The following is a 26,486-nucleotide window of genomic DNA, read 5'->3' as shown; positions in this document are numbered from 1 at the left end:
AAGGGAATACTAGAAATTGACGCTGAATTCACATTGGCCAGTAGCGAGCAGTAAGGATTGGACAAGCTTAAGACCCTAGAATTAGGGGAATGTAGATACTTCAAAGGGTTGTTGCACTGGAGGTGATTGCAGATATAGTGAATTGCATATGTATCTAAAAAGCTATGTCCATTTCATGCTGTTCTTCACGAGTGGTTTCTTCAGATATATAATAATGAAAAAAATTAATATGGATGCTGAAAATCTGAAGTAAAAACAGAAAATGCTGGAGAAGGTCTAGCAGCATCAGTGAAGAAAGAAGCAGATGACATTTTGAGTTCAGTGTGACTTCTTCAAAATTGAAGAGTCTGCTGAAGAAGAATGCAATTGTCTCTAGGTTAAGCAAATTCTTATCTTTATCTCTATCCAGTGCCTCACCTCTCTCTAGCTCTCCCTCAACTCCCGTAAGATATCTGCGCTGTTCTTTATCATCCTGACCCTAATTGCCCCACCATTGATTGGCAATTGTGCCTTTAGCAGCCACGGCTGTAGGCTTGTTGAGTTTCATCCCTAAAACCCCTCTGCCTCGCTTTCCTTTATTTGTCTGAATATCATCTTATATGGTTTCATCTTAAGTTCTGTTTGACATTTCAGTTAAGTGGGTCTTTGGACACTTATTGTAATAAAGGTGCAATATAAATGCGAAGTATTGTTAATCACTTTAAAAATGGAAATCCTGTAGAGTTGAGTATTTTAAGACCAGTTCTTAAGAATGCTTTGGTGCCGTCATGGGAACTCCTCCTCTAGTATTTTCAATGTCCTGACCTTAATATTCTGTTAATAAGTAATTTCTGCAGTAGGTGCAGGAACAGATCAGTGTAACTAAGTTCATGTATAATTTGTGATCGTAAATTTGGTTATGTAAAGGGAGTGTTCCACTCAATTAATGCCGAATCATAGAATTTGAGATGACCTTCACTTAACTCCATAATGATTTTAAAGTGAAAACCAAGACAAAATTCACCTGTGTGTTTAAATTTAGTCTTTCACTACAGTGCTTGAAAACAGTGGTAGGTTGGGCATAATACAAAAAATATCCATATATTTCTTTTCCCTTTTTAATTTACTTGATTAAAGACTGAAGACAGGGATTTTTCTTAAAGTAATGAATGCTTCATACTATTTTAATATTAAATGGCTGTATTGTTTATTGCTCTGTTTGTAGACAGAAAATGAAAGCAGCAAGGATTAAACAAGTTGAAGCACAATCTAATGAAAGACTGGAAGGTGACATCAAAGGAAATAGACTTTTGTAAAAACAGTGAATAGTATTAAAAGTGTTTAAAAACAGCTGATTAAAATTGAAAAAGGAAGTCTTCCTTGTCAGAAAATGGCAAGGATATTGGAAGTATTTTGCCTTGTTTTTCATGGACGAATGTAAAAGTGGAACTGGAAGGGCACAAGACAACAAAGTCTAGCAATTAGAGATTAACTATAAAGGAAGTAAAAATTAAAAATGGTGGCATTCAAAAGTAGAACAAGCTGCATTCTAGAATTCTGAGGAATGTTAGAGAGCGTGTAGCAGAGATTTGAACAGAATGTTTAAAACATTCTTGGATATGGAAGTTGTCAGGTGAGAAAGGGACCTTGATTACCATGACCCCAATCATCTACATACTTTGTCAATAACAGCCATAAGAATCAGTAGGATCCAGTTGTGGAATTCTAGATTTAACCTTAATCTATCTCACTTAGCATGATTGTTTTGCCCAACTAAACATTTAAGGAAGTCCTAATGGTGAAAAATACATTCACTGCACAAGTATTGTGTGATTATCAGTTCAACAGTACTGTCATGGATAGATATATCTGAAAGTTTTAGGTTGGGCAGAACAAAATAGTTAGTTATTACTTTATATTGGATTTCTCACATCTTGATGGGAAGTACAGTCTGATGATGGCTTTGTCAAAAGCCAGGCATGTTGGTCTGTGATGGTCATATTGATTGTTTTTAGTGATTTGACATTAGAAGTACCCCCTCCCCACCCAGTCAAGACTACTTCTGTACCCTTGTTTTCTACCAATTAATGTTCAAAATTACTTCAGCTAAAGGTAGGTGATAAGGTGATCAGTTTAATTTTAGATTTTTAAACTTGAATCCACAAGACTTCATGTGTTTAAATTGTAAAATGAAGCATGAATTGAAGGAAGCTATTACCGAGGCATAATCTACTTCTACCTGTATTTCATTTTGGCTTCATCCTCTGGATGATTTGTCCTGCTAGTAGGACAGGACATATCCATAAATGGTGTTGGGGGTGTCTGGGATTTGGAAGATAACTTTGCAATGTAAACTAGACTGAGAATACCACCCTTGTCTTGATCCGTTGTTTTGGTCATTGACAGTAGGATTGTCCAATTTTTCTTATTAAAATGCCTAGGAACGGCTTGCTAAGTGTCCTTAAGTACATGCTTGGTCTGACATTCAGTATTGGGAGCAAAATATCAAACTTTGAGGACATAAAGGTAGACAGTCTGATCAGCTAAGAAGATATACAATAGATGCTTGATTAGGAGGATGATTTTATAAAAGACAGTGTTGAGTACAAAAGTAATGTTGAATATGAATCAATATAAATTTGGTTGGATTTAGAATATTGCCTAAATTTAAGCATCCTACACCAGAAAGGCCAAGGCTATGGACGAAAGCCGAAAATATCCTCAAAGGTTATCCAAGATGTAAGAAATGTTAGTTACCAAAAAAAAAATGGGGGCATAAGGAACACCCTTCATTAGAGTATTGTAAGGGAACTCGTATTCAAAATTATGTTTAAATATGTAACAAAGAAAAATTTTAATTGGTCAATTACTTGTAATAGGGCACATGTTTAATAGCCATAATAGTACAGAACTTGAATATTGCTGGAAAAAAAGACATAGTGTTAAAGCTTTTCATCATATGTTCATCAGGACAGAAACAAATATGCCAAATTTCAATGAGTCATAAAGTCATACAGCACAGAAATAAACCCTTCAGTCCAACTTGTCAGTGCTGACCAGATATCCTAGACTGATCTGGTCCCATTTGCCAGCATTTGGCCCATATCTCTTTAAACCCTTCCTATTCACGTACCCACCCAGATGCCAGAAGCAACAGTTTATAATGTATGAGAAAGGATGCTTATTTGGTTGTAAAGTTGCCACTAATTAGATTAGATTAGATTAGATTCCCTACAGTGTGGAAACAGACCCTTTGGCCCAACAAGTCCACACCGCCCTTTGGAGCATCCCACCCAGACCCATCCCCCTATAACCCACACACTCTGAACACTACGGGCAATTTAGCATGGCCAATCCACCTACTCTGCACATCTTTGGACTGAGAGGAAACCAGAGCACCCGGAGGAAACCCACGCAGACAAGGGGAGAATGTGCCAATTCTGCACAGTTGCCCAAGGCTGGAATCGAACCTGGGTCCCTGGTGCTGTGAGACTGCAGTACTAACCATTGAGCCACCGTGCTGCCCACAAACAATTAGTTAAGACATTACCATGATGAATACAAAAGGGAATTATAGACTCCTTCTTTAACTCAAAAAGGTGCAGTGTCTGGCTATATTTCTTTCCTCCACAGCGGCTAGGTCCCTGTATATGAATTTATGTAGCTTCTAGCATGGATAAATAAGCTAAATTTCAAGCCTGACTGTTGATCTCAAATTGGTTTTTAGTGCAAAGCTACGTATTATAGATAGTTAATTAACCTGTTCAGACATGTTGTAATGCATCTCTGGTGCAGGTGTGACTTGAACACAGACCTTCTGGCCTAGAAATACGGACATGTCACAATGCAGCAAAACACTCCTCCAGGAATTATAGATATTTTTAGTCTGTTTTTCATAAGTGTAAGATTGAATGAAACTGAAATGGAGGGAGTCTTTTTCTTTATTGTGAAAATATTTGTTGAGACATGGAGCAACTCCGTCAGATGAGTTCTCTTAACGGAATCCATACTGGCTTCTGGAAGAGAAACATTTGAAAAATATAGAATGTTTATGGGAAATGATCAGAGGAATCTGACAGAGTGGGCCTTTGGTTTGTGGAGGCAGTGCTCAATAGACTGAATATTTTCCTGCTGTGCTATTAAATACTATGTTTATTTGGTTTGGATTACTCATCTCTGGTTTGTTGGTTTAAAAATGTGCTTGTCTCACTTGGATGGAATTGGGTTTGGTAGTCTTTTCTCCTCCCCTCACCTCGCCATCCCCTTGTCCATTACTGAACAAATTCTGTGGTTCTCTGATTTGTTGCATACTGTCTAAGTAGGTATGAAAACATGTTTTGTGGATGAGACACTGTAGGACAGCTGCCATCACACAAACTCTTCGATCCCATGTCATTCCTCAATGTTTGCAGTGTTTGGGGAAAATAATAACCATTTCTGCTTAATGATCTCCCTATAAGTTCCTTATACAAGGTATTGCAAAAAGTAAACAAAATTAGGTGTTTCTTTGGTCTTCATTTTTTTTTCTTAAGTTATTTCATTAAATATTTTTATAATTTTGAATTGGCTTCATGATGTCAGACTGCAACTTTGGACTAAATTTATTACAGTAAATCATGAAGTCTATGGTGTAAAATTTTAATTAGCTTTAACTCAATATTAAAATGACCATCCGTTGTCTGCTTGTAATATATATCAGGGACCAATGAGATACAAAAACAAGCCACACGTTGTGGTTAACATAACTGATGACCACGTGAATACGTGAGTAATTTGGTTATCAGTATTTTTCCGTTTAATGTCTGTAAACTGTGAATCCGTAGCATGTTTATAATGTGCTGCACATGCAGCTGTGAAGGAGCTGTTTGCAGTACCAGTAGAACTACAAAGAGTTGACAACAGTTTGTGTTGTATTCAACTGTAAAACTGTTCGTCTGCAGTTTTCATCACAGTCTATTCTTGATAATTTGAAAACTTTTACTTCAAATTCACATGATCCAAAGATTTAAAGTAAGTAATTGTATTAAAATAACAAAGATGTTTAGAATAGAGATAATGGGAACTGCAGATGCTGGAGAATCCAAGATAATAAAGTGTGAAGCTGGATGAACACAGCAGGCCAAGCAGCATCTCAGGAGCACAAAAAACTCATTTGAACAAATTAATCTTGGATTATCAGCAGTCAACAAGTGAAAACTTGCTGAGATCTTTGATTAGTGAAATTATAAATTTTCTTGTTTTTACCACATTGTTGGAAAAAGTGACCAGAGTAATTCTTTCCCTTTTATTTAATATAATTAATTCAAATATTTTGTTAGAATAATCTGACCATGAACTAAGGAAAAAGTCAATTTTAAAGTGAAAGCTCCAAAACCGGTTGAGCAGGAATGATTTTGGGTTGTCTAATTATATTGCTACAGAACATTAAGCACTTACAGCGTCATAGAGAAATACAGCTCGATAACATACCCTTTGATCCAACTCTTCCTTGCTGACCAGAAATCCTGTGTAAGTCTAGTCCTGTTTGCCAGCATTTAGCGCATTTCCCCCTCAAACCCCACCTATTCATACATCAATCGAGATTCCTTGTAAATGTTGTAATTGTACCAGCAACCTCCACTTCCTGTGGCAGCTCATTCCTTAGACCTACCACTCTCTGCATGAAAAAGATGCATTGTAGGTGCCTAATAGTTTCAAAATAGTGGTGGAAAAGGATAGACCAGATTTAAAAGTTAAAGGTCTAAATTGGAGGAAGTTCATTTTGATGTATTAGGCAAGAACTTCCAAAAGTTGATTGGGGTCTGATGTTCACAGGTAAAAGGATTGATGGTAAATGGGAAATCTTCGAAAATGAGATTAACGAGAGTCCGTAAACAGTGTTCCTGTTGGGGTGAAGGGCAAGGCTGATAAGTGCAGTGAATGCTGGGTGACTAGAAAATTGAGGTTTTGGTCAGAAAAAGAAGGAAGAAACATATGAGAAGTAAACATCAGGGATTAAAGTGAATCTGCAGAGGAGTATAAAGGCAATTGAAGTATACTTGAGAGAATTCAGGAGGGCAAAAAGGGGACATGAAATAGCTTTAGCAAATAGGGTTAAGGAGAATCCAAAGGAATTCTGCAAATACATTAAGGACAAAAGGATAACTGGCGAAAGAATATGACCCCTTTAAAGATCGACAAGGCCACCTATATGTGGAACTGTAGGAGACAGGAGAGACATTAAACAAGTATTTTGTATCACTGGTTACTGTGGTTAAGAATATGGAAGATAAAGAACATTGGGAAATAAACAGCGACATCTCAAAATGTCCATATTACAGAGGAGGTGGTGCTGAACAGCTTAAAACTGGGATCTGCTAGAAAGTTGTGGTCACCACTCAGTGAGGGCTGGGAGAGTAGGGGTTTGTCCATCAGAATGCTTCACAGCTGTCGTAACTTGATCAGGGCTGTTCAATTGCCAATGTTGTCTCAGAGCTTGCAACCTCAAAATTTTGTCTCTGGGATTTTGACCCTCACTTTGGAAAACCTTGCCTGCATCATCACTTAGATCACTGTTTTGCACTGAATCTGTGCCACAATTAATAGCATTGAGGTTGCACAGTTGAAAGGCCTGACAATTCCTTATTAAGCCAGTTTTGTTTAGGAACTGAGTTTTTGTATTCTGCAGTATAATTTGACCCCCAGTATAATGATGGATTGTCATGTACTTCTACCATTCAAGTGATAGAATTATAAAAATCTGAATCTTTTTTTCCACAAAGTGCACTTGTCCTCATTTTGCAATTCAGTCCTGAATTTAGTGAAGAAAAGCTGTGAAAGTGCATAGTAAGCCTATAGGTTTAATTATTGCCTGTTTGTGATGCCAAGTTCTCTTTTTAGATGTGTAATTAGTTTCTAAATTGTTTTTATTTCCAAATACTTCTAAGACAAGTGAATTAATGGTACCGTAGAGAGAAATTACAATTTTTACAAAGTTTAGGATACCATCTAATCCCACATAAATTTTCACTTTTAGTCTGGAAATATAAAAAAAAAATCAGTGTTTTGGTTCTGGTCATTGTCAGTTGCATAATACTTAACAGTTTCTAATATGTGCAATGGGATGTTGCCATATTTCTTGTACTCGTACACCTTATCAAATGCTGACTTTCTTTTTAGAGAGCTAACTAACTGTGTTACATTTTACCAATGCTGTTCAGTCTATACCTGAATGAAATGGTTTAAATTCAGTCAGCATCCAAATGACTTTGTAGCCAATGAATTACTTATGACGTACAGCCGCAGCTAGTCTTTGCACATTAACATCCTGCAAACAGCACTGAGATAAACAACGTAGCAAGAGAGGCTTTGAAGAGGATGCAGAAGTGACTTACTAGAATATTACTGAAGTTGAAGGGCATTAATTATGTGGACAGAATAAAGAAGCAAAGATTCTTTTCCTTGTAGCAGAGATGAAAAAGGTTAAGGAGAAATTTTCTAAAGGTCATCAAACTCCAGAAGTTGTTGTGAAGTTTATGAGAGCCTTGGATTAAATTGCAAAGTTAAAACCGTAACAATCAACAAGTAAAGGGAAATGGGCTTGGCCAGTTTGAATTTGGTTTACCCTCCTGGTGATAACCAGATCTTCAAAATTTAATATAAGTGTTTTACACATGTTTCCCTCAAAGTCCCTATGAAAAGGAATTCAAATTAAAATGTATATTGTAAAATAACAAGTCATCTTTTCTAGATGAGATGTATCAGCTGAGATTAATCAGACCTGTTGGAACAGTGACTAATTTGTGTTCTGAAATTTGTATTCAGAATTATAGTACACAATGTAGGTAAGTCCTTGACGTAAGTTGCATATAAAGCAAAAGAAAATGCATTGTGCCAGTAAGTCCCATCTGGTGCAGCAACTTGAAACATCAGCTGCTTGAAGGTCATCTTTTAATCCCAAACGGACAACAATTAGTTACTGAAAAAAAAAATGATTAGATGGAGGTCCTGAGGTTCCAAGTTGCAGATCCAGAGAAATAAATTAAAAAATTGGGTGAGCTCATAAAAATCATGACAGGAGAGATGAACAGCTGCATACTATCACTAACAACCCATAAATTCCCTGCCAAATAGTGTGGAGACATGCTAGGGTAATAATTAAAGCCAGATGATTAAAAGACCTGACAATTAAACTGACCTTTGACCAGTTATTGTTCCTACAGATCCAATTAGTCTCAGTTAATATATCCTGTTCTGTGAAGGTGACTTGTTATATACCACACGTTTTAATTTGAGCCAGTTTTGAATGGGACTTCCCTGAGAGAAAATGAATTATAGAAAAAATAATGGAAGTATACTGCCAAAACATGTAAACTTCTTCTGGAATGCATTATTATTTTAAATCTTGGAAGTTTTGAAGTTCCACATAATCCTCTTCCAAATGAATGATGGTTGACATGTGTTAATGTCATTAATTATTAGTGGGTTATGAAAATGTTCCCAAGTAAAATGACAATGTAATTTCATTGTTAGCAGAGATAGGAGTAACTGCAGATGCTGGAGAATCGGAGATAACAAGGTGTGGAGCTGGATGAACACAGCAGGCCAAGCAGCATTTTTCTGAAGAAGGGTCTAGGCCTGAAACGTCGGCCTTCCTGCTCCTCTGCTGCTTGGCCTGCTGTGTTCATCCAGCTCTACATCTTGTTATCTCTTCATTGTTAGCAGTGCTGTTTTCTGTTTGTTGGCTTTGGACTCATTGTTAAAGAGTCTGAATGTTGAGATTATTGCCTTTGATGTTACCAGTGTATATCAATAACAGCAGTGGTCATGGTACTGAACTCCTGGTTAGTAGTGCTGAAAAAGAACCGTTCATTTAATCTATTTTGTATCTTTGTTGTTTTTGCTTCAGTTTTGCAAATCACCTCGCTATTGTACTTTGTCAAGCACCTTTTAGAAAACCCTATACATCACATGCATTGCTTCCATCATCATCTCCCACTTCATTTAAAATTTCAAGTTGGGCAAACCTAATTTTTCTTTAAATCTATGCTCACCGTTCTCTATTAGTTTATACTTGTCCAAGTGCATTTTCTATCATGTTACTGTTTCTAAAAATTTCCCTCCACTGACCTTAAGTCCATTGCAGGCCAGTCAGTTTATCATTCTCCCCCATTTTAAACTTGGACACATTGCATCTGTAAGATTTTAATGATGTAGTTATGCTTTGTTCGAGCAGACAATAGCATGAGAAAGGGATTTAAATAGTCTGCACTCTCTGAATGAGCAGGTGTGTCTGAGTGAAAGAGGAGTGAAGTATCATAACACTTTGGTTAAATATCTCAATCAAGAGAGTTCTGGACTCTAACCCTCTAACTGTGAAGAAATGCAAAATACTGTAATGAATTAGTTGTTTCAATGCAGTGTAAATAGATTGTAAATCACAACAGGTTAAGGCACATGTGCCTGTAAACAGTTGGGTTAAAATCAGTCGAGCATTAGGACCATGGCCACACTCACTTTCAGAATTGTGGTAAATAAAGTTGCTGGAAATACCAGAATGAGGGTTGAGTGTGAATGGAGTTGGAACCAGGGGCATAAAATGCAAGTTTTTTTTTCTGGGCATAGGGGCAAGCAAACTGCAAGTATGGAATAACGAAATGTGCAAAAAGGAGTCATTTACACATCAAAACAGACCCTTCGGTCCAACTTGTCCACGTTGACCAGAGAGCCTAAATTAATCTAGTCCCATTTGCCAGCATTTAGTCTGTATCCCTCTAAACCCTTCTTATTCATGTATCCGTCCAGATGCCTTTTAAATGTCGTAATTGTACCAGCCGCCTCCACTTCCTCTGGGACTCCCCTGCTTTCCTCAATGTCCTTATTAGTTGTGTGCCATCCAACTTATCCTCATCTTGACTCAGAAACCACCTCTTGGTTGTCTTAATTTATCTTTCAATGCCTTGCTTATATTTCAGCTTTTGTATCCATATAGCACATTCATTAGATGTTGCATTATAGTAATCGCATTCCACTTTCCATGGAACTCGGGAATACGTAGCAAGTATTGTACTTTCCCCAAGAGTGACTGATGAGCTAGAATGGCAGAGAAGTCTCCAGCTCAAAAAGTGCCCATCTCTCCTCTACCTACCTTACCATCTGGCTTTAAATTCTCACGAGAGCCTTTAATTGGCAAAGATAAACATTTTGGTTGCTCTGAGCTGAATTCAACACTTTTCCAGAAAAATGAAAGGAAATTGCATTAAGCCAAGCTGCCATGCAGTTCAGACTCCTTTAACATGTTCATCCGAGTCCCAAATATGTAAGAGTTTTATAAGTTTTTTTTTCTATTGCAGATGTAATTTAGTTTATAAGGCCTATGACAGATGTTTTCAAAGCTATAAATAATACTATTTACTCAGTGTCTCCATAACGGATGGATTAGATGGCTACTTTTTAAATAGTAAGGAAATTTAGTTGTAATTGTAGAAAATAATATAATTGAAGTTACTGGATACCCTGCTATCCAAAAGATGAAACCGATGGCAATCCAGAACACTTCCAGATATTACAAGGAGGCTGGGGGACCGCTTTGCAGAACATTGGGGAAACCAAGCGGAGGCTTGGGGACCGCTTTGTAGAACACCTCCGCTCGGGTCGCAATAAACAACTGCACCTCCCAGTCGCAAACCATTTCCACTCCCCCTCCCAGTCTTTAGATGACATGTCCATCATGGGCCTCCTGCAGTGCCACAATGATGCCACCGAAGGTTGCAGGAACAGCAACTCATATATTCTGCTTGGGAACCCTGCAGCCCAATGGTATCAATGTGGACTTCACCAGCTTCAAAATCTCCCCTTCCTCTACCGCATCCCACAACCAGCCCAGTTCGTCCCCTCCCCCCACTGCACCACACAACCAGCCCAGCTCTTCTCTTTCCCCCCACCCCCACCCACTGCATCCCAAAACCAGTCCAACCTGTCTCTGCCTCTCTAACCTGTTCTTCCTCTCACCCATCCCTTCCTCCCACCCCAAGCCACACCTCCATCTCCTACCTACTAACCTCATCCCACCACCTTGACCTTTCCATCTTCCCTGGAATGACCTATCCCCTCCCTACCTCCCCACCTATACTCTCCTCTCCACCTTCTTTTCTCTCCATCTTCGGTCTGCCTCCCCCTCTCTCTCCCTATTTATTCCAGAACCCTCACCCCATCCCCCTCACTGATGAAGGGTCTAGGCCCGAAACGTCAGCTTTTGTGCTCCTGAGGTGCTGCTGGGCCTGCTGTGTTCATCCCGCCTCACATTTCGTTATCTTGGATTCTCCAGCATCTGCAGTTCCCATTATCACCATTACAAGGAGACTGCCTGCTTTATTTTTTGTAGTAGTTGCAGAGCTGTCTGACATCGATTAACAACTTTGGGAAAGAAATGAGTGCTTTGAAGCCGTTGTGTTCTTTACCTGAGTTTCCTGTAGAATTCTGTAAAGGTTTCTCCACTGACCCATTATCTCCAACTTATTATGGATTATTACAAAACAATTATCAAAATGAGTTAAGTATCTGAATCTAAAAAAGACAAAGATGCTATTGTGAAATAGGAAGATCGTAAGGAAAGCTAAAAGTTTAATGAATAGGAAAGTTGCCTATAGGATTTCCTTTGAGTATTTTTGACCTTTACAGAGTGAGATATTCTATGATGACTTGAAATAGAACTGTAGAATGCTATGAAAGATAAGCCCTTTCTTTTTTCACTTCGTTATTCTTCAAGTGCTGAAAAGAAACTCTTTTTAAATCTTGATGGGGAATAAAGGCCAGTGACTGTCAGACTGTGCAGTTTGACAAAAGAGGTGCTTAATATTGTTTCATTGTATGTTAGGGAACTGTGGCTTTCTGTGTACATGACTATGAATAAGAAAGACTTGCTCCAGTAGTCACAACCATCAAAAATGATCATGGATGGGTTATAAAAGCTGCCCATTACAAATGGAATTCTTTTTGTCAAATGCAATGTATGACAAGCAGTCTTAAATAACAAATATCTAGGAGTCTCTGTCTGTTTAGAAGACTATTGTCTTGCTTTCCATCATCCATTTTCCCATGGTCTACCCTTATTCAGCAATGCTGTGAACTATAAGTAATTATCATAATTGCAGTACCACCGTAGAATTGGCAAGTAAGAAAGGAGGAAGAAGTCAGGTGAAAAATAGGAGATAATGAACTTTGACCTCGAAGTTTTGTCCATTAATATTTCTGTTCCTATTAAATAGTCACTCAAGCAAGCTAAAAACATTATCGTTTTGTAGCAGCAATTTGCAAATTATATACTGCATCCAGATGTTTTCAGAACCCGTTTTCTAATTTTGTTCTTGTAAAAATGATTTTTATGTGTTTGAAAACCAGAATGAAACATGTATTGAGAGCCAGAGCTCCTCAGAATTATCACAGCAGTCTTACTCAGATGAAGGCAAATTTTGGAAGTAGATTGTACTTCATTGATAATAGTTTAGTATAATAAATATAACTGAGCGATTGTCCATTTTGAGACACGAGAACTTTTTTAACTGAGCATCGCAAGTCTTTGGAATTTTGCGACAACTGCCTTTTCAAGAGTCTTTGAATATTTTTAAGGTGGTGGTAGGTGGATTTTTGATAAAGTTGATCTTGATTTGCAGCTTGACAAATGCTGTTGAGGATAGGTGGGAATGTCAAATAATTAAATCAGATGATTGGAGGATTTTAATGAATGGCAAGGCAGGCTCAGTGGCCTACTCCTAATTTATACTCTTGTACAATGCAGCAATATTCAGAATTAGTGCTGGATCCTTTAGATAAGTCCAACAAATAGCAATGAAATAAATGTTCTGTTAATTTGTTTGAAATGTGAATATCCGTTGTGATAGCAATTGTTCACAACACTTATGGATAATGATGGGATAGTGTAGGGGGAGGGGCTTAGATTAGTTCACAGGTCGGCGCAACATCAAGGGCCGTTGATGTTCTATGTTCTGCGCCGTATTGTTCTATGTTCTATGTTGGGAAGTCATGGAATAATTTCAGTCCTGGAACTGAGCGCACAGTCTAAATTGAAACTAGTTGCAGAGTTGAAATAATCTTACACTTTGAGGTGGTGTCTTTTGGATGGAACATTCAACCTACATTTGTACGAGTAGGCAGCTGAGACTGAGAGTCCACTGCAAACTTTGAAGAATGGATGAATCTGCTGATGCCAAGTCCAGTATTTATTCCATGGTCAGGAGCACTGTTCCTTCTAATTTTTCCCATCCATGGATGGAATGGATTTTATTACATGCATCCTTGTCCAGCTGGTGGAGTGCAGAGATGAATGCAAGGGGAGAGAAAACACATGCAGTCATATACAAGGTAGCATGGTGTAAGAGTTTGACATTAATCAAAAAAATCACTGCACCCTTGTTGGAAATGTAGCTTTAAAAATGTAACTTCAATTTCAAAGTACAGGATATTAATAATAGAAGTAGTCAATACAGTTATCACTGCTATATCTTACAATGGACCAAAATGCTTTCTCTATTGAAATGATCCATCTGGAATCTTCCAATTCTGATCCAAACACCTCAGTTGAACTGTATAATTTAATGGTACATGTCATGAAATCAGATCATATTAAGTGCATTTGAAGCATATTAAATACCAGGACCTGGACATTTAATTGTGCCTACAAAAGTAAATGTATTTCCAACTATTGCCCTGTGCAGTGTGGTAACTGCTTTTGATCTGATCTATAAATATTTCATTTCCACCCAAAATAGCAACACAAGCACAGTGGTAGTGCCTGTACCTCTGACCCAGGAAGGACTGTATTCAGGTTTCACCTGCCCTTAGGCTGTATTATGATATGTCTGAACAGGGTGCTTAAATAATGAAGTGTGGTGTAGCCTACAGGAATTACATAGTCAAATTGATTGCAATTTTGCGTAAGTTTGAGAGTAGTGTTACCAAAACACAGGATGAATACCTTATGCTGCTCAAAATATACATCCTCATGTTACAAAAGGCACTGCTTCTTGACATAGAGCCTGCTACCAATGTAGGAGGAAGGTGTGAAGATGAAGTGGATAGGGATGGCGCAAGAGGATGGGTAGAAGGGGAAAGAAGTGGAGGGGAGAGAGGAAGTGAAGGTGGGGGGGGGGGTCGCGGGGGAAGGGGAAAAGGGAAGTGGTTAGGGTCTGGCGTCTGTTGCCTGAGATGTGGTCTTGGAGGTAGATTCAGTCGTGGTTCTGGAATGAGAATTAGATGAAAAGGAAAATTTTGCCATTTGATGGGAAAAGACAGGAGAATGACACTTGTACTTTGTGCAATGAAGTGCAGTACAATCAAGATAAATTGGGTCCTGACTTCAAACTCTGGTCAATACTATGCGAACTGATATTTTAGGAGCTACAGAAGACTCCCAGGATGGAAGAAGTAACAAATCATAGTTTGCTATCCTTTAATTTGTTGAGTAGAGTGTTTGCATGGATAGAGTTATGGTTCTCTTCCTCATCAGTATTTGTCTTTCAATGCTCAACCTTGCATATGAAGAGTGTATATTTGGTACTAGAGGGAACATAAAATGGAAGTTCTACTGGAATGGTATCCGAGGAGAAAAGAAAAGGTTTTCTCGGGTGACAGAACCAACAATAATTGACTTTAACAGGAAATTGGAAAGCTCTTGAAAGACATAGCTTTTAGGGCAATAGGAATTGAACTGGGAAGTGGAGCCAACTGAATTGATCTTCAGGGAACTGAGATAGATTTAATGGGTCAAATGACTTCTTTCTGTGCTATAAATAACTTGCTGACTGTCCCCAGTGATTTTTCTTCTTAGCAGTTCTCTCTTGTTGGAGCTGGTTTTATGTGAAAATGTACAAATGTTCCAATCCCATGCCCAAGTGCCCATTCTTGAATAAAAACCAAAAGAACTGTGGATGCTGTAAATCGCGGACAAAAACAGAAGCCACCGGACTCGAAACGTTAACTCACTTTTTTTTTCTTCTCAGGTGCCGCAGGACCTGCTGAGCTTTTTCAGCAACTTCTGTTTTTGTCCATTCTTAATAGGAGTCTGGCCAATTAAAGCTGATTTATTAGACTTTGTAGAGCATCAAGACAGAGCCCAGTTAATCTGGATCTTAAAATCTGAATTAGTAATAAGAGATGTTGCTGAAAAAAAAGTAATGATTTTCTCCTCGAGTATTCCTTTCTAGGCTTAGCATTTGCAATAAACAAGAAACTGGATGGAAGATTGCTTTGTAGGTCAAAGGATTTGTGCGAGCAACCTGGAATAGATACCTTTAGGTTTGTTCCTTCACTGTTTCCGCTATCTGGTCACTTCCATTTGCAGGGAAGCAAAGATTGGGAATAATACCAGTGCTCAACCATAAGCCACTGTTACACAGATTGATACCTAATAAAATACCTTGGCATCCGTCAGAACCAATAGAACATTTGATCTTATAGTAGGAATGGGCAGGTGCAGAAAAGATTAATTCACCTGGATGCTTCCAAAGTTTTAAACCTCTATTTCCTGTTCTGGCAAAAGAGAGTGTGGTTATTTCTGAATTCATTATCCAGTCTCCTTTTTTAATATTAAATTCACAAATATAAATATTGCACAAACCAATGCCGAAGCATTCACAAAGTTTGAACTATTACTTTAGAAATAATCAGCCCTGGCAATGGACAGGACGTCTAAAGGGGTCATGAGCTGAAATTTTAGGGTTGCAAATTCTGTGGCAGCAATAGCTAAAAGCTGCATGATCCCCTAAAATTGTCGCACCTTTCTCATTAGTGGGCATGAGCTAACTGACTACTCCTCGAGGCCTGAATGACTTCGCGTCATCGCTACCCTTCTTTCTTCTAGGTCTGAAGAAACGGCACTTTTGAAACACCAAAACAAAAATATTGAGATTAGCTCTGTCTTTACAACACTTTATTTGCTTATTTTATGGTGAATTGTGCCTTTTACAAATGTAATTATATGGAAGAATTTTTTTTAAGCGGCAGTGTTAACATTTTTACAAAACCTTGAAAGCTATGTGTATATAGTGATCCAGAACTGATATTAAAATAACTAATAACAAACTAGCCTCAACAAATCCTCTTGCAGTATAATTTATTTTCCTCATTTAGTCCTGTACACCTTTTTATAAGTGCTGATAATTTGAATGTAAAATAGCTTGTGCAGCAGTTTAATGAAGACTAAAAACTTAGTTATCTAGTACAGTTACCAAAATAACTTTTTATCTTTTCCAAATACATTGTCAGATTTCTTAAATTTGAGTCTATGCCACGTACACTAATTATGAGCAATATTATATTCAAATAGGATCTCATTATCTAAATACAGAAATGTAATTCAGTGCTATTGCAACAGATTTCACAATCCGTTACTGTTACTTGAATTTTCAATAATTATTTCTCTAGAAAGAGAAAGTTCACAGGAACATGAATTATTTGAAGTTTATTTTGCAGATGATTTAGGATAGTGTTCTATATTAGTACAGATTATTTTGGCCTTATTCTTGGTGATCGGTATGGCAGTTTTTTGTTGAATTCCTCCAATGTGGAATGCATTCCAGCCGTTTAACCATTTCAGTCTTCCCTCTAATATGTCTACTCTGCCTCCAGCTGTGAGAGCTATAGCAAGCTGTGTAAAATCTGAGTATTTTGGCTGATTTTGAACACACATTATCTCCAAAAACAATGTTTTCATAGTGGGGCATATTGTGTAAAATGGTGATGCAAACAAATGCATTATATATGATGTTAAATTGTGAAAAGTCACTTGACCTAGTTAGATATTCCAATACCAAATCCGTGATAGGATTTAGTTACAGATTCGACAGTAGCCCTCAAAAGGGAATTAGATAATACTTGGAGAAAAAAAATTGCAGTGATATGGGAAATGAATTAACTGGAACTAACTGGTTTGCTTTCAAAGAACCAAAGTGATGGGCTGAATGGCCTCTTCCATATCATCGTTTATTTTATGAAATTAAAATCAAGTGTGCACACCAAAAATAGTTAACTTCACCTCTGTGTGATGCACTTGTGTGTACTGGAAGTTACTTACAATAATTTTACTTATAGACAGCCCATCACTAAGACTAACATCAGAAAGGCTCTGTTCCAAACTTTTGGCAATACACTGGACCCTATTCAGTGCAGGCAGAAGAATATGTACATGTTCTGCACCTGTTTTAATTCAACAAAATAAGTGAAATCTATTCACTGGATCATTGGTCGGGGTTTGTCCTGAGTAATCAGTCAACCTGACTGGTTTAAAATGTGAACAAGGCCTGGTAGGTAACTGTCAATCAACATGAATGGTTGCGTTCTTTATGGCGTCTCCCCACTTGCCAACGAATCAACACTGTCATGGAGCATAAATGTTAGTTTCCCTTGTGTATTTCTGTGAGTGTAAGACAAAAAAAAACTGAGACAAATGTCCTTTCTTTGTCAGTAATGGTCAAATTCTGTACAACCAAATGACTATTTTAGCAGCAATTAAGAACATATTATCTCATAGTCTAACCATCTTGTTGCAAAATTAACTTTGACATATTTTACACAATTGAAAAGTAGAAAAGATTGTTTGTCGCCAAATAATTATTGGTCATGCTTGGAGGCAGTAATACCAGATTAACTCTAGCACATGTGTCAGACATGGGTGTTTTCTTTTGGGGTTTTCATTTTCCCTCGCCTCAATCTTACTATGTTGTTTGAACCCCAACATCAGTTAATCATGAAAATGTACTTAACTGACTGTGTTTTAACTTGATAGTATCAGTATATGTGTTCTTTAACAAAAATATTGGCATCTGCTGAATTTGCAGAACTGGAGGACATGAAGTGTGGAATAGAACATGTTTTGCCTCATTAATTCAAATGTCTAGAAAATTCAACATTTCACTGTCAAATGAAGCTTTATACATATGTTTCTGAATATATTGTGCAGATATCAGAAAAGGCAGTCTATTTCCTATGTTGGTCAGAACTGTTTCTCCACTATTGCTTGAAATCCTGAACTGTTTCCTGGTACTATATTTGCATGATGTGTAAATTCTTTTCTTGGAGAAGGAATTAATGTAGAATAGTTGGCTTATAGCTTTACAATTGACCTTTTTAGTTCAAGTTACAAAGAATTGGGCCTCCACCAGACAGCTGCACAATTTAAAGCCCAGGCAATGACTTTGGCCCTCATCTAAACTCACTGTTGAGTTTTGAAAGTTATCCCAGAGTACCAAAAATTTGGACCAGAACCTTTCTGATGTTAGCCATATTGATGAGCTGTCCATAAGTAAACTAATGCTCCAAGTGCCAATTACATAGAGGCATTATCATATCGAGCTCAAATTAACTGCCATTAACAGTGTATACGTCTCAGACTTCCATATGGTAAAATACTTAAAGAATCAAATTTTGCCCACTGCCACTAGCTTTAAAAATGAAATGAGCAGAACAGAAGGATAAAATGAAACTGTAATGTTTCAAAATCTGTAGATGTGTATCATTATGTTTTGGCTCTATAAAACTTGAGATGAAATGTTGTGGTGAAATCATTTTTAATGTTACATCTTTTAAAACAAACATTCCTCTTCATGTAATGCATCATATCAATGCCTTAGAATGCTTGACAACAAACTAGCATTGAAGACTGTTATATAAGCCACTAACATTTAGGCATGCAGAAAAATCTTTTTGGTATAAATACATTTTCCAGCTTCTAATGAACCCATTCATGTTTAATCAAAAAAAACCCACAAAATGTGGGTGAAACTTGGCAGGTCTGGTAGCATCTGTGGGGAGAGGAAGAGAGTTAATGTTTTGAGTCCAAAGGCTCTTCAAAGATATACCAAATGCCATTGTTTTTGTGATTTGTAATTTGTGTGGCTGAATATTAATCAAAAAAAATGTGAACACTTTTGTGTGCATTACTGCCTCAAGTAGAAACTTACATCAAATTCTATAACACAAATATCCAAAAAATGTGTTCTAGTTGAGGGCATTGTTTTGCATTTTTCACCTTTCTCAGTACAGCTCAATAAATATGATGTCCAAAATGTTAACATTCCCAGAATCCTGTGCAGTAAACTCAATATTTAGCTTCCATAAGTCAATGCCCCAATGATATTTTAATTTTGTGAATATTTGAATGTAATTCTAGTAGTTTGTCAAACTCTTTCTGCAGTTGTAATGATCTGTTGTTTTTATTTATATTGCTTATAGCCATGGCCAAGTGTATCAAATCTAGCCAAGGATTTTATAGACCGACTGCTTACCGTGGATCCCAGTGAAAGACTAACTGTGGGCCAAGCCTTGAAGCACCCTTGGATAGTAAGCATGGCAGCCTCCTCCTCTATGAAGAATCTGCATCGCTCTATTTCTCAGAACCTTTTGAAAAGAGCTTCATCCCGATGCCAAAGCACCAAATCGGCACAGTCCACGAGATCCAGTAGATCAACAAAATCTAACAAGTCACGGAGAGTACGAGAGCGAGAACTGCGAGAGCTTAATTTACGGTATCAACAGCAGTACGAGGGTTGAAAGGACTCAGCATTTTACACCATGTTGCCTTCCACTGTGCACTTTCATATTCATGTCACTCTCAACAACAGGTTGACCATTGTGGACTCAAGAGAGTTTACGCAAACCACTTTCTGCCAGTTTAAAACTCTGAAAATTTAAAATTAATTTTCAAATTTTACTACAAATTTAATTGCTACATTCAGAAAATACTGACCGACATTCAAAATTATAGTGGAAAATATTGAGCCAATGAGACTTTTTCTCATGAAATTTGCCAAATGTCTATGATTAAATGACTACTGTACATAAGAGGAGTAAAAGAAGATTGGCATATCTGAAATTTGACGAAAGGGGTGTGAAATTTCAAGTCTCGGTCTGCTTGTTTTACTTCACAAGTTCAGTTGACTGCAGTTTTATAAGCTTGTGCTGGTTATTGTGATCTGCCTTGTCCATACACGTTTTTTCAATACCTTAACCTGAAAAAGTTAGCTTCCAGTTTGCAAACAAAACTTTAATGACTTTTGTAAATCCAAGGCATAAATGAACATTTTTGACTCAATAAATGTGCCTACTGTGTACTTAATCTTCTTTTGAAATTTCTTAAGTTGGTATAGGTGCATAAGGAATACATACAAAAGTAACCTTTTTCAAACATGTATGTTTTCTATTTTTTTAAGTGTCCTTACATTTGCACAAATTTCCATTGCAATCCACGCTGAAAAGGCCAAGTTTCCTTTCAGTTTGGAGCAAAGATATTCTGTGCAACAGATCTAAGTTGTTTAATTAGCTGCCGTAGCCTAGAAATGAAAAAAAATTACAACTGCTACATACGGTTACTTTGTGTGCTTTCTCATCGTTTCTTTTGATACACTTAACTCTTGATACTAAGCGAGAACATTTGCGCACATGCAGTTTCTCCCATCACTAATGGCTGGTGACCGTACTGGTTTGCTTTTGCATCACCTTGTCCCCTCACTCACTGCCTCCTGCTTGCATCCACGTCTCTCTCACTCACGGATTTCTTTTTGCTTGCCCCCCTCAATAAAGAAGAGTAAATGGCAATTTTTTGCAGTTTCCAGATCATGGTGTATTATTTTTCAGCTGAGTTTGGTCTGTGCCATCTTCCGCTGACAAGTGCCTGGAATAACAGTTATGGAAACATCATAATGTAATCATGCAAGCAGTGCTGCCTCTGCAGTACGGGCTCACTAAAGGTAACCCTTTTTGTTAACCTAGATATGCCTGATTTAAGAAAGTGACCATGTAATTAGTTTGTGGTCATATCCTTAATTAGTGTGCCAAAAACTGCAGGGCTAGTGACCAAAGAGGCAGGATTATCTTGTTCAGTTAATGAAGTTATTGTAATAAACACTGTAAAAGTTATGTTATGATGCTGCTGTACCAAATATGTGAGTGATAACCTCCATATTAACAAAGCCACTTGCAGGTTTCTGTGATTTCCAGGCTGGGTGGGTGGACAAACAGGTGCCTTGTGGCCAGACTTCATTCTTTTGTGAATGTATGTGCGTAGCGTCAACCCAGGATGACTTGCTGTTCAGTCTGTCACTCTGGCAATCAGGGCCAACATATCTGAGGATCAAGCTGTTGGTACAGACCTGTGCCATTCTGAAAACATGGCTGTTTTCTTGAGAGATCATTTGTTTCTAATGCTTTGTGTATTAATTTGCATTGTGCTATATGTTGATAAGGCACTTGTCTCTGAAAAGATGCAGTAAATAGCACTTATGCAGATTTATATTCATTTTAGTATCTCTGCACCAGATCCCATTCATTTTTCACCCTATCTCTGCTAAACCACACAGTCTTCTGACATCTCTTCTGTAGAACTGTTCTAGAGTTTGACCTTCTTGGTCTTTTGCTTCCCAACAAATCCCTGTGTCCAAACCAAAATCTACATTCCTCCACCAGCAACTTTGTGCATACCGCTCCATTACTTCAGCATTGTCACCTTTGTTTTGGAATCTGTTCCCCATCCACTCTGTCTTTAAGCGATGGGAGATGAGAATTGTGTTCATGCAGTGTGTTGTGAAAATCATGAATGCACCAACTAAGAAGGTGAGGAATCAGATTCGTGAACTTTCAAAAATAATTTGGATATGTATTCGAGAAGGAAGAATGTACAGGGCTATAACAAAACAGCAGGAGTCTGAACTAATTGAATGGTTCTTTCAGAGTCACCCAGGCCTAATGGGCTGAATGGCCTCCTGCACCGTACATTTTTATGATTTGCATCCCTTTAAAATCGATTTCTGCCTAAACATTTGGCAGTTCTTTGATTATTTATCTCTGAAATACAGATAAATGCTTTTTTTTGATAACGCATTGTATAATTTTATTTTGAAAATATAGAAAGAAGTAAGGCCATTACTCTTCTACATCAAAGCAACATAATTAAGATGCGATTCCATCCATGTACATGCACATTTTGCCTGTGGCCTGTCATCTTCACATGACACTGGTAGTTGAAGCTGACTCAGTAGCTCGAGTCCCTTTAGGATATTTGTAACATGGACCCTTTGCATTCTTTTGTAATTGTGCACAGTTGAACTGTAGCTTCCTCACATTTTATGTTTCTGTCTTTTTGCTTTTTGTTTACTATTTATCCATTTGGTATAAGCAAGTCGATATTAAATGTTCAAAGTGGCATTAATACTTTTAAGTGCATTAAAAGCAATTCATTCGCTATAAATCTTAGGTTTCTTCTATTGCCTGGCACAGTTTTTTTTTGAGGGGAATGTGCAAAGGAGTTCATCACTATTAGTAGAAGACATGGTGGATTATAAATTGGTTCAAAACCTGGAATCCCTCCCTAAAGCACTAGATCTACCTAAACCAAATACACTGCAGCGTTTCAAGAACACAGCTCGCCTAGGGATGGGCAAAAAAATGCTGGCCTTGCCATTGATGCCCACATCCCATTTTAAAACAAAAAGTTGTGGAGCTAATTATGGCAAAAAACATGCTCATCAGGACCTCTAATATAACTCTCTCACCTATAATCACACAAATGAAAACAGAACTTTGTAACATCTAAAAAGAAATGTCGTGAATGTGACCAATTGTTAACAACTTCAATAAGTTTGATTCTTATTTTGATAATATTTTTCCCTGAAGATAATGATAATTAAGAACATTATAGCAGTGAAAATACTCTTTAGTAAAGAAATTTGATGGAGCAATGTGGATATGCAAAAGCAGTTCATACGTTAGTGGTCATATTTTAATGTTTCTGCCATGTGACCAGTCCTTGCATGATTTTTCTTCACTGCAGAAACCTATTTTTCTTTAGAGACTAAACGTCAGGAATTTTTAATCACTTAGGAATCTTGTTTGTTAACGGAAAGGTCTGGCTACTTTTAGAAATGTTTGGTAACAAAGAAGTTTGATAAGATGCACAAAACATCCCATTTTAAAAACAAAAACCTCCAATTTTTTTCTGCTCATTTTTGCTCTACACTTACTAGAAATGCCATAAGCATCTAGAATTCTATGTTATCGACATTTGAATGGAGAAGTCTTTCATGACTAATTATTGACAATACTACACTGTACCATAATAAATGCAGATTATTATATAAACATGTGTAGTATATAGTGTATGGTCAGGAACTTGTAGGTTTGAATCGGCAGAAATGCTTCTTGCAATGTAGCCTAAACACCAGTAATTGGAGCATGCATTCTGCTTCATTTAAAATTGATATTGAAATGGATTTGCCTCTGGTCAATATGAATTGATTCATGCAATTACATTACTAAATTAAGTAGCTGAAATTATGCCTTCATTGCATTGTTGTGTCTATATTGAGCTCTGCTAAGTGGAGCAAAGATTAAAATTTACCTGTTTTTTTGTCATCATTGTTACTGTCAGTATTTTTATGACAGTAAGTAGTTTTGGTATTTCACTGTCAAAATATGTCAAAACCCACAATGTTAGTTCACTAGTTTGTGGACAGTCACAAAAATCTAAATTCCTGGGAAGCAATGCAAGCTTTTCAAGAGGCAGTTTTCATAATGCACAGTTTCAAATAGATGTCTGACTTGTGCCATTAAATAGTTTGGCCTTCTGATAATTTGTCATTATTTGCCCCTTCGATGTGTTATTACCAAAAGGTTTGGGACAATCGTGATTCTGTCCTATTATTATTTTAATGAAAGAAAGCTAGTCACAATGGCTTCAGCCATAGCCTTCGCTTGTTATTTTTACTGTGATCTCTTGAGACAGTTCATTTCTAAATTTTAGCAAGTTAGGGCTGAAAATTTTGAGCAGTATTTTAGTTAGTATTAAACCTCTGCTTCCATGATATGTGTGAATATAAATCAAACTGAGAACATGAATATTTCGTTATTAATGGTACGAGTCATGATCCTGGGTGGTTTCTGGCTTTCTAGCTCAACTACACAGAACATCTGGTGACTAGTTTCAAGAAAATGTTCATTTTGTGTTGTGTTTTTAAAAAATAGGTTTTTATTCCAAGTCTGAATTAATTGTACCCAATGTAAGTATATGTTATGAATGCTGTAAATTATGAGTCAGTAATACCAAGAGACTGCCACTTAATAAAATTCATTGGAACATTGTGTTTATAATACCATCGGAGAAGCAGGCCTTGCAGTTATTTTTTAACCTTCGTTGACAAGTGTTACTGCTCCTTAATAGAAATATGTTGCAATTAATATTATTGATTCATGGTCTTATGTGCAGTTGTGAGAAAGAAAGACAATTTGGGTAAATTATCTTCCCTAGATCATTCAAGAAGCTTTCAGTATTCATGAGATGAATGTTAATTAGAATTTAAAGTGGTGGAATTTCTCCAATTAATTTACATCCTCATAAATATCCTTTGGTTCAAAAAATATGTCAAGCAAATGCTGTTTGGATTAGAATTTTTTTAAAAACTTTGTTAATTGCTGGAGTTTTTTTTTGTTTCTGTATAATTTAAGAGTAATTCAACTTGCTCAATTTTTGTTTCCTTAAATTTTGAACTTGTTAATAAGTTCACAAATTTTGCTTTTCTAATCTGGAAATGTGATTATTTAAAAAGAAACTAAATATTTAGGCAAAACTTGTGCCAGTATTTTCAACAGTAACATCCCACATATGCTAATTTAATTAAACTTCAGATAATAAATTATATTTCATAATTGTATGTCAGTAATGATTTTTAAAAATGTGCTGTCATGATAACCAAGAAATCCAGTAACAGTGCTTTCACACCATGTTGGTTATGCTTCACTTCCCCTTTTTGTTAAAATATTCTTTAATAATGAGTTTGAGAAGAACAGTATTCAACGTTTGTTGTAAGGGTTATTGAGCACATTGGTATTAACTCACTGTAGCATAAATAAATTTGAGCCAGAATGCTTTAATATTGTGCAGTATACTTGATTTGTCTGTTGAACCTTCAACATCAATATTTTCTACTGTTATAAAGATTTAAGTGCATCCTTCAGGCATGACCACAATTTGAAACAACACAATCAATTATTGTGACAGTTTGAAACATGGAACAAAATTTCTCAAACCACCAGTGTGCCTTCCTAAAAATCCTGATGTACTGCATGCAACAACGTGCCTTGCTTGAATTATAAAACAAGAATGTAAAATTTAAAGGTGGGATTTTTCCCTAGGTCTGGACAATTCAAATATATTTGAATTTTGAATACCTTTCTCAGGTGGATGGGTTAGCTCAGAATTTATTCCTGCAGGTCTTCGTAACCTCTAGAAACCATAGAGCATTTTCTTTGCATCAGATTAATCTGGACCAATTTTAAGATGTAATCATTATACTGATTGTAACCCGTAGATGTTTTCATAAACTGTAATAATGATCCAACATGTTTCCAAAAATAAGATCATAAGACATTGGAGCAGAATTAGTCTATTCAGCCTAATGAGTTTGCTGTTCCATCCAATGGTTGATCTGATGATCTTCAACTCTCCTTTCCTGCCAGTTCCCCATAAGTCCCCAATTCCTTTGCTGATTTAAAAAAAATCTGCTTCAGTCCTGAATATACTTAATGACCAAGCTTCAAGTCCTCTTTGCTAAAGAATTCCACACATTCAGAACCTTTATGAAAGAAGAAATTCCTTCTCATCTGTCTTTATGTGAAACCTTAATCTCAGATTATGCCCTCTGGCTTTAGACTCCCCATAAGTGGAAACAAGCTCTCCGTGTCTACCCTGTCAAGTCTTCTAAGAATCTTGTATGTTTCAATAAAGTTACCTCTCATTCTTCTATATTCCAACAAGTACTTTGCCCAATCTGCACAACCTCTTCCCATAAGACTGTCTTTCCATAGCTGTTATTAACCTAGTGAATCTTTTCTGGATTGCCTGCAATGCTAGTATACCTTTCCAAAAATAAGGGGTTCCAAACTGTTCACAGTATTCCATCTGCGGTCTGACTCCCATGGATGATAATGGTAGGATAAGTTCTGTAGCTTATTGTAGGTCACGATAAAGTTAAGGGATGAACATTTTTGAAGTTGTGGTTTGGAGACCTAATCCATGCTGTACTATATTACAGAATGCGGGGGTATGATCATTGCCTTCCCAATACGCTGTAGCAAGTTTATGTGATTGCAGCAAAGTGCCAATGTTTTATGCTGTTGGTTATTATGTTTGCAGTGTCACAGCACACATCTCATCTGATCCCCAAAGCGCATTAGTATGTACTAAATACTTTTATACAGTGATTATTTAAAGTGGTCCATCTTTTTCTAACATACTGTAAACAATTATACAGGCAACTTTGTCTATTACTAGAGCCAAATATTAATAAATTGTAATGGGGAATATTTTGTGGCCAATTGCATCCCTGGAATTCTTTTGAAAAATTCACTGACTGGTTGACAATATTGTTGAATTTGCTGTTTTAGAAACTATTTCTGTTCAGTTTTATTGCCTTTTACTGTTTCACCATACAGTGTTGTTTATACAAAAACAAATTATCATTTGTAGA

The 26,486-nt window shown here is 36.9% G+C and overlaps 1 protein-coding gene across 4 annotated transcripts in view; it reads left to right on the top strand.

Annotated features, from left to right (window-relative positions):
• The window catches only part of pskh1 (protein serine kinase H1), a 50,078-nt gene extending 24,109 nt beyond the window's left edge, over positions 1–25,969 (top strand). For 2 of the 4 annotated variants that reach the window (XM_048546617.2, XM_048546616.2), the window contains exon 3: positions 19,204–25,969. In XM_048546617.2, the coding sequence (XP_048402574.1) occupies positions 19,204–19,521 (318 nt within the window). In that variant the 3' untranslated portion in view covers positions 19,522–25,969. The remainder of the gene's footprint in view (positions 1–19,203) is intronic. The other 2 variants (XM_059651631.1, XM_048546618.2) reach the window with 2 other exon arrangements.
• Positions 25,970–26,486: the final 517 nt, after the last annotated feature.

Source organism: Stegostoma tigrinum, chromosome 16, assembly GCF_030684315.1.
Source record: "Stegostoma tigrinum isolate sSteTig4 chromosome 16, sSteTig4.hap1, whole genome shotgun sequence".
In the NCBI taxonomy this organism is placed as follows: Eukaryota; Metazoa; Chordata; class Chondrichthyes; order Orectolobiformes; family Stegostomatidae; genus Stegostoma; species Stegostoma tigrinum.
Note: the sequence above shows the minus strand (reverse complement) of the source record. Positions and strands in the feature narration are given on the sequence as shown.